We start from the raw sequence: 9,419 nt of genomic DNA, 5'->3' as shown, positions 1-9,419 counted from the left end.
TTAAGAGAATTTTAAAATACCTGTCGGCGATGGACTGTGTCTTCGGTGTCTTGTCACCGTGTCGATTGATTTGTAATTTTTTGTTGGCTAGGGACTTTTGAATAATATTGCCTTAATATTTAAAGTGACATAATTTTTCGAGGATGATTTTGAACTAACAGAATCCTGTTCAAGATTTTTTTGTCCTTTTTTTACATCTTGGGTATTAGTGGCGTTTTAATAAGGATCCTTATATTTTTGGCAAATATAATATAGCCTGTGTTAACCGGGGGAGTGTAGCTTCCCACCAGTAAAAGAATCCTTTAAATCGGTCCAGTAGTTTCGAAACCTATTCAATTCAAATAAACAATGAAATCTTTCCTCTTTACAATATTAATAGTATAGATGTATAGGTGAAACAATTACAAATATGAAATAGCGACTATTTGTAATTATGAAAACCATATCAATCTTCCATCAGTTGGGTAGGATTCTTCCGAAGCTCCGTTTCAAGTAAAATTAATTTATTTCATGTATACAGTAAATAGATTAATTTCCCTCGCCTTAGAAGTTGCATTCAGAACTTTCTATTGAATTCGAAAGAAACATGGTTATCCAGATAACTATGTATGTAAGCAGATCATACCTTGATATCGACCCCCACCTGCCACAAGAAACTCGAAAAATTCATTTTAAGTTTTGGTGGGACTGCGTGTCTTGTGTGTGTTTATTTGTGTCGTGGGGCGTGATTGTTACATCGTTTATTGAGTCTCAGTTTGAATGAACAGATACATTTATAATTTCAATTGTCCTAAAACTACAAAAGCTTTACATACATACGAAACTATAAATGCATGGACAATCAATACCTAACCTCAACCTATTGTCATTATATATTGACACTGACGGTATGGCGAAATCTGTCCTCAGATCATTGTCTATCTGTGTGTCTTTTTGTCTTTGTCTTGTGTCTGATTCCATACGTTTTCAACGTCTACAAATTCTTCCAACATAAGTCACGTTACAGGTCTTCACGGCGAATCCTTCGGCTTCTGTTATTGGATTTGCTGCGGGTTAGTTGGTGCTCCTGGTTTTTGGATCAAATTCTTTCGGTTGTCTCAGCAGTTGCATGCCGGGCAGACGGGCTTGTCACCATCGATGGTAAAGGTCTGAGTGGTGATGGGATTCTCACATCGATTGCAACGGAAGCAATCGCGATGCCACTTCACATTCATGGCGATGACCGCACTGTCCGTGATTGGCTTCTCACATTTGGCGCAGCGCGCAGCAAAGAGATCCTCATAGTCCTGCTTGCAATAGGCTTTTCCATCTCGCTCGTAGAAGGGTTGATTTGCGAGCGGCTTCTTGCAGGCGCCATCACAGACAAAGCAGTTCTCATGCCAGCTCTCGCCCATGGCGCAGATAGTACGCTCGAGTATTGGCTTCTTGCATCCCGCACAGGTGTGCGTGTACCGCTCCATGAAGCACTTGGAGCACACCGGCTCCCCATCCTGGATGTTAAAGGTTGCCTCCTCAATCTGAGCATCACAATGGCGGCACATGAAGTGCTCCGGATGCCACGTCTTGCCCAGCGCAGTAATCATGCGCTTGGTGATGGCCTCATTGCACTTGTGGCATACAACGTTGTCAGTCATGTTGGCGGCTTCAACGAAATAACTGTTAAGTACACAAGGATAAGGCAACAAACTCTTTGACCACCGACCTGATTTTTTACTAATTTTGTCAACACGAAAGAGCACCGAAAAGATGTGGACGAAACGAATATGAGACGAATAATATTTAGACTGGAATTTTTTTTGGAAATTTGGATTTTTTATAAATATAGAAAAAAACGGAACGAATGGAAAACGTATGAATTTTGTGAGACTCAAAAACTAAATGAATTAACTCCAACTGAACATTGTGGGCGTCGTTTGACAATTGCATATAAAATTTAAAGTGTACGGCAAAGCCTACTAAAACCAATTTATCGCCTACTATGAAACACAAATTTCGACTCTCTAAAACACTACTAGAACTGTGAATATGCAACTACGATATTTAAATGGTTATTAATATAGAGCTTTTAATTCATTTGGGGTAACTTCACATTTCAAGTTTGTTACGCCTGATTTTGAAAAGAGGCAAAATATCCTTTGCTTATGGAGGCTATAGATCTGTAACTGATACCATTTGCCAGGCCTTGATGTTACAGATGAAAATCGCATTTTAACTAAGGCTTATGTGTTATTCTAATAATATTTATTTACTGAAATTATCCCATTAGCGAAATTTTTACAATTAATCTTTGGTGTTACGTTTATGTTGATATCAGTTTACAAGAAAAAATTAATTTCAACATTTCAAAACACGAAAATACAACCTTCTAGAACAAATATTATCCGCAAAAAAGTTTGTGATAAATGCATTATGGACTTGTGAAATACTGGTCTAAACTGAACAAAAGGGGAAAGGAGGATGGAAAGAACTTCGTATGTACTAGTATTTTTGATTGGAAAATTTGATAAACACTTAAGTATTTTGTATGTAAGCACAAAAACATAATTTGATGCATTTTAGAGAGTACATACATTTACAGTGAAAAGTCCCTTAATGGAGCACATCTTGTACTTTTTAGAGGAAATTCGCTTCTCTTGTGCGGACACCTACTCGACCTCGCACATGTTGTCTATGGATGTTTCAAATGCATGCTAAATAATAGTAATAGTAGCAATATTCCTTTTATTTCTATTTATGTCTTTCTATACATGTGATCTATTAGAAGATTTTTATGAAATATTGTTGTTGTTTTTATTTTATTAATAGTAGTGCTTGGACAAATATTGTAAAAACAAATGAAAATAAGCTCAGGATAGCTTGCAAAAGGATCGATATTAAAGTCAGTTTTTTCTATGGTTGAAGCCAAGCACTGCATTTCCGAATGCCATGCATTTACTCAAAAAATTATCTTTAACAGAATCAGAAAAAAATAAGGGTCTAAATTGAAATTTACATAAATTATAGGAGAATGCTTAAGATAAAGAAAGTTAACTAAAATTAATCGCCCAAATAGAATAGTTCAAAAAGAATTACAATAAATGTTTCTGTATCCTCTTAAGCCCACGTTAGCTGTCCGGCCAAGAGAGTTTTCACTGTACACCAATACTCATATCAGAAGTTTTTACGGTGTTAACATAAAGCTTACATTGGCAACACTTTATGATACATTTTGGGGATTCTATGTAATTCATTTGCTTATCTAATCTAGTAATTAAATTAATGGGACAATTGCCAGCTCCAAGTCCAAGCCCCAATGCGCTGAGGGTCAGGAAAAGAGCCATGTTATGTTTAATAGGTAGTTGGTGCGCATTTAATTAAGTTTATAAAATGGAGGTGCCGCGCTCTCTCCTTCGCTCTGCCCAAGCTTTTGAACTTGTCCCAGAAACGTGCGAAAATGTGTTTTTTCAAAATGTGTGCAATTAAAAGGCTTGCGCTTGTTTGGCTGCAAGTTATTGCATATTTCCATAAGACGCGTTTAATAAGAGTACATAATTACGCTGCACCCACAAGTGCCTTGCACCCGCACTCGCCCTCCCCCTCGCCTCCACCCACACACCATCCACCATCCCCTTTTGCACGCACTGGCATACGCAGACGGCGGCGTCGACAGCGGCGTCGACAGCGGCGTCGGCATCGGCGTCGCTTACCATTTTCCTGACACAAATTCCCTTTCAACAAACAAGCTCGAGAGCGCGTCCAAATGGCACCCAAATGGATGCTCCACAACAACCCTCGGCGTGGACGCTGCTACCCCACCCCCCGTCCAACTCCTTTGCAGCTTATGCAATTCTCAAATGCTTGAAACAAATTCTTTGGAGCGCATCAAAGCGCAAAACCAAATTGTGACATGTACTAAGCATAGGCGACGGATCCGTTCAGACAAGCCCTGCTCCTCCACCTCCACCCGATTCTCGCTCCCACGCTGGTGCGTGAGTGTGGCCAACAATGCGGCCAGCTACGTATCGTCCAGGCACCCATCAGCGTCGCCCAACAAAAGAAGTAGCACATTCCACAAACAACTGCCAACTGGTTGCCCATAATGCCATAGAGCCGGAGCTGGTGTTGGGGCTAGGGTTCCACCACATGGGCAAAGGCATGTGTGCCGGGTGTTAATTGCTGTAAATTAATGTAAGCGCCAGCATTTTGCTTTAATTAAATGTTTATGAATATAATAAGTTTTTTATTAATTGCAAACATTTTTATATTCTCGCTGACGCATATTTCTTGAAGTACGTTATGCTTTTTACTTCGCAAGCCAAGGTTTCGCTTTAAAGTTTCAGGGGTTATTCTTTGATTTTTTCGGCCAATTTGTTAATGGTCTGATGCGTGACTTATTGTTGTGCATGGTTTTGAACAATATCTATGAATTGATGGGGTGGTTTTGAGTTGGCACAAACAGCGCAAGGAAGCAGGCATCCTTACAGCATGAGCTTTGGGAGAAATCTCAATTCCATAAGTAAAATATGATATTTAAAATTTGGTGGTGTCTCAGGAACATTAAAGTAAGCTCCCCTGAAAAGTATTCCTTTAAATTAAAGATGCTGTGAAAGCTTAGAGTCGTACACATTATTCAGCATTTGTTATTATAACTTGAAGTTCAAATAGATAAGGTAACATGTAATATTATTTAGCAAAACGTCTTCAGCTAGGATACGTAGCGTACGTACGTAGTATAAGCATTTTAAATTTATTTCATTCCAGATTAAGATTGGCAATCAATGCACAGCTCAAACGGTAAGAGGGTAAGAGGGTTTTGGAAAATTCGAACACCAAAGTGGGGTAAACAGGCTCCAACGTTTGTATGAAAAATCTAAAATTTTCATCAGATTAACTTAGTTTGTATACTCTCATAAATAATACAAGAAAAACTGTATATTTGGTTTTTTGCTATTTTTAATGCGGCCAGTATTATGGGTATTTTCCCGTGGTAAAATCGGGACCCGAAAAGCTATGTGCAATCAGCGCACAGCCCAAACGGTAAGAGCTAGGAAGCTGAAATTTGGACTCAAATATCCTTTCATAGTATCCATCATAGTGTAGGTGCGCACTAAGAAAAGCTTTGGAGCTCCAAAGGGGGGGAACACGAGCTTAAAAAAAATATTAGTTATAGTGGTCATGTGTGTGTACGTTTAACGAAATATTTTGGCAAGAACAAAGATGTAAGATGTTGTCAAGAACAGAAAATGTTCATTTAAATACGTTTAATTCCTTCCTACTGGTAACTAATAAGGTGAAAACATATGCACACACAAAATAAATACAATTTGAAACATTATATTGAGCCGGGTTAAGACGGGTAATACCTGCATTTTGTTCATAATTTAAAATAAAATCTACTGCTGCTAGCAGACATAACATTTCCGGGTATAACTTCTTTTGAAGCTGTGCTCCTAAAAAGAGGCCTGGCAATGGGTAAATAGGCGATTGCAAAATTTTAATTACTAACCAAAAGCCCTTTGCCACGATTTGGAAGAGGGGTTCATCGAAAAAAGCATCCACTTGCCTTTACACCAACCATAAATAATGTATCTGCATGTCAAGTTTGGTCATCCAAGTTTTTATACTATGCTTTAGCAGGACCCCTCGACCTGCTGTTATGCTTCGTACAACTATCATGCATCCTTCTGGGTGAAACAAAAACTATTTAGTAATACTTTAATAGTAATACCCTTTTAGCCTTTGGGTACCCTACTGGGTACAAATATATACATTTTTTGAAATATTTAATCTTTATTTAAGATCTGTCCTATGTTGGACAATTATTAAACTTTATGATAACTTTGACAATTTTTAATCATGCTTCTGTCATGATGGTTGCGGCGTGGTATGAACCGATTCAAGGAACGAATCCACATTGTGGGATTCCCGCTAGCTCGCTGAGCTATGCCAGACCTGTGTACAACATGATGCGAAATTCTGGGTATGGGGTTATGTTTTGTGAATGTCTTAAAGTGATTTTTACGATCCAAATATTGAACAATGAAGTTTGATTACATTTCATGTAAAGAATGGAATTTCTGCAGGTGAAACGTTAAGAATGTAGCAGAACGCTTTCGGTAAAAAGTCAACTTTTAAAACAGTTTTTGACTGGCTTAAAAGAATTAATCGAAGAGGGTCGAGAAAGCGATTCAGGCGAACCGCATTCATTCAAGCTCCAATCAACACCATTTAGAGAGAAGATTTGGACCTCCGCCAAAAAAAACTGCACCACTGAATTCGTTTTTCGAGATCATTTCAAAACCACCGCATTCGCCTGGTTTAGATCCAATTGACTTTTGGCTACTTGATAAATTGAACAGAACGACGAAGAACGAAGGACATTCAAGAAAAGGATTTTTTGGACTGCTTTGAGAATTGGAAAATGTGTTAACATATGGGAGGGAATTACAGTGAGAACTCTCTTGGCCGGACACTCACGGTCAACCAAGGGGAGTGTCCGCTTAAGGGGATACTTAAATACTTTATAAACCGATCGAAAAAGTGTCCGCCCAAGAGAGTGTATGGATAAAAGAGTTGTCCATTAAGGGAGCTTTCAATGTATTTGAAAATCTATACAATTAAATTTTATGAATAAATAAAGATTTTCAATGTCGGGATAATTTTTGTACACAAATAATATGTATAACTCGAACATAATTTTTACATACTTGTATAGTACATACATCACATATTCCCACTCCCTTTTAAATTTAAGAATGCTTGCATTTAATATTAGTTTCTTATTCTATCGCCGACAACGGCCGCAATTAGTCCTGGAAATGACCCATCTATCAAAAAGCATTAACTGTGTCCAGGTTGCAATTAAATAGGAGCAGCAATCAATTACGGCCAGCGAATGGTGTCTTTAATTATGCAATGAGGCTTAAACGCGCGTCCAGGGAGTAAAGGCCATGGAACCAGCCGACAAGCTGCAGGCAAAAGAAGGAGCAGCAGGAAGAGCGCACAGAAATCAGAACTGTTGCTGGGCGCATTGAACTTTGCGTCTTGTTTGATTTGGGCTAGTTGGTTGCAGCAATAAAGAAATACAAGATGCAGGCGGACTTTAAATTTAAACTCGAACTTGATCAGAGGATTTAATTACAATTAAAACAGAATAAATAAAGTAAAGCAACGAACCTATCCTAATTACACAACTACTATACTATACTATAGGATTCTCAATCAGTCAATCACAATCATATTCATGTCATCAGTCTGATACTGTTCTTGAGAAGCATACCAAACATTCCTAGACTGATGCTTCTCTTTTTTACTCGGCTTCTTCGATGAGATGAGCGTTCGGCGTTTCAAACGCTTCAGTTTCTTCTTCTCGCGTTTCTTCATTCGGTCCTCAGCCACTCGCAGGATTGTATCACGCAGCTCCAGGCGATACTTTTGGAGATTTGTTAACTCTTTGCTGAGTGAATCGTTCTTCGTCGTCACGACATCATCTTCGTCATCGGTCAGTAAAGCCTCGTCGTATTCGTTCCATGACGTGTTTAGAATGCGTGGCTGTAGAGGTCTGCCTGAGCGATTTTTGCTAATCTTTAGCAGCTTCTCGGTGAGAAGTAACTTGGATGTGGCCCACTTCATAAGTTGGTTTTCTTTTTGTCCCAGATGTTGCTTAAAGCAGAACAGCTGAAATGTTACGCTGTTGTCTTCATGGTCCACCACTTGTGTAGTCCCCGAAACCGAGGTCTTCGGTGTCTGAGGTACTGCTGGCTCGTCACAATACGCCTGACGTTCGGTGACATTGCCCATTCCAGTGCTTAGATGTAGTCTGTCCGACAGTTCAATTGTCTGTGACAGCTGCAAAAAGTTTGCACACATTCTTATATGACAGAAAGGAGAGCCACAATTATGAGACAATAAGGCATAAGCTGAGAAATTGTTTTTGGGTTTGTGGTTGTAAATATACCTGAGCAATAGGTATCTATCACCGATTTAGCAGCGCGCAGGTTTTATGGCTTTAAAGTAACATCTGGCGGAAAAATGTTGAGCATTTTCCGATTACCTGTGAGCACACAAATAATAAGTTTATAAACGGATGATGTTGAGACTAATATGTCATAGTTAAAGCACTTTCTTTTCAGGTCTCGTCATTCCGTCTACGTTGAGGCATACTACAAAATGAGGGCTGTAGCTTGCACGGTTTCGGTATCGTAATATCATCTTTCCAAATGAACGTCGACAGGGCCCAGGTTGAGAACTAATTACATTCTTAGTCTTTTGGTACAAGAGTCAAAATACCAACAAAGAATCCTATTGCTGAGCCATAAAGAGTATTCTGCCGCCTACCTGCAATTTCGGATTCGGAAAACACAAGCTACCTCGACAAGTCGAAACAGGCAGAATAGTTTTGTGATATCATGGGATTGGCTGTTGTCGCCTGAGCTACCTACTCTAGAGCCATGTATATAAGTCCGCACACGTGTTCCGTCGGCAATACTCGATGGTTAAGCTTTGAAGAAAATGGACAAGCCGCAAATATTGATGCTGCGCACGCCACTCAACGCACAGAACCAGATCTTTATATTTGATTCGCCAATAGATTACATGGACAAGCAATTGATTGTGTATCAGCGACCAGGAGTCCTACCGGGCGATGATGGCTATTGCGTGGTCTTTAAACGCGACCATTTCATAATCAACAGCGCGCCCAACTACCAGAGTCCCACGAAGCGATCCTTCCTAAACGAGTGTATACGTCAGTTATATCTGATAAATGGATGGGTAAATCAGCTGCACTGGGACGGGCAGTCCCTAAACAATCGGAAGGAGTTGTGGAGGCAAGTAGATATATGTCTAAGATCTGGGCAGCGTCCTGTAAATAGACGGGAAAGCGTGCACCGTGTCAAGCGTCAACTCTTTCGCGACGATCGTGGAAAACGAAAGTGGAAGAAACCAAAACGCAGTTCAGCGTCTCACACGCAAATCATCAACTTCAGAAGCATACGCGATAAGATTGGACGCCAGCACGTTCGCCGTAGCTATCTGAAGCCAGCTCGAACCACGGTGATTCAGCGATTGATCTGTGAGAACCTCCAGCGTGAGATGCGCACTGCACCAGCTGCTGCTGCCGCCATAAGTGCTGCTCATGAATTTATCAACGCGAATGCAGATATATTATGTAGCTATAAACAGGAATTAGCGCGCTCCCAACCTATGCTGGAGTGCAATAATCAAACGTGCTGCCCGAGAAGGCGTCCAAAGCATCTAGATACGCTTTTTATGCATCAGCAAATGCAACACGCTGTTCAAAATCATCAGCTTATACTCGAGGAATCGGTTCGATCGATGTATTACGCCAAGGAACTTTTTCGTCTCATGGAAGATCATGACAAGTTTCTGCACCCAGAAAAACAAATTCTGGGACAAACGTAGATTTTAACTCTCGCACG

At 39.9% G+C, this 9,419-nt stretch overlaps 2 protein-coding genes and 1 pseudogene across 2 annotated transcripts; 1 reads left to right on the top strand and 2 right to left on the bottom strand.

The window, feature by feature from the left end:
* Window positions 1-665: 665 nt before the first annotated feature.
* Window positions 666-1,863, bottom strand: LOC115628537 (annotated as a pseudogene).
* Window positions 1,864-7,200: 5,337 nt separating this feature from the next.
* LOC115628610 lies at window positions 7,201-7,848 on the bottom strand. The gene has a single exon (XM_030524793.1). It carries the CDS (start codon window positions 7,846-7,848, stop codon window positions 7,201-7,203), a length of 648 nt encoding a protein of 215 aa, XP_030380653.1.
* Window positions 7,849-8,315: 467 nt separating this feature from the next.
* Window positions 8,316-9,402, top strand: LOC115628608. Its single transcript, XM_030524792.1, has one exon. It carries the CDS (start codon window positions 8,491-8,493, stop codon window positions 9,400-9,402), a length of 912 nt encoding a protein of 303 aa, XP_030380652.1. The 5' UTR covers window positions 8,316-8,490.
* Window positions 9,403-9,419: the final 17 nt, after the last annotated feature.

Source organism: Scaptodrosophila lebanonensis, unplaced genomic scaffold, assembly GCF_003285725.1.
Source record: "Scaptodrosophila lebanonensis strain 11010-0011.00,11010-0021.00 unplaced genomic scaffold, SlebRS2 tig00000118-arrow-arrow-pilon, whole genome shotgun sequence".
NCBI classification, from domain to species: Eukaryota; Metazoa; Arthropoda; class Insecta; order Diptera; family Drosophilidae; genus Scaptodrosophila; species Scaptodrosophila lebanonensis.
Note: the sequence above shows the minus strand (reverse complement) of the source record. Positions and strands in the feature narration are given on the sequence as shown.

Bases quoted from the DNA above. Each gene is read 5' to 3' on its own strand.
- LOC115628610 (XM_030524793.1), bottom strand. From the start codon at position 7,848: ATGTGTGCAAACTTTTTGCAGCTGTCACAGACAATTGAACTGTCGGAC.
- LOC115628608 (XM_030524792.1), top strand. From the start codon at position 8,491: ATGGACAAGCCGCAAATATTGATGCTGCGCACGCCACTCAACGCACAG.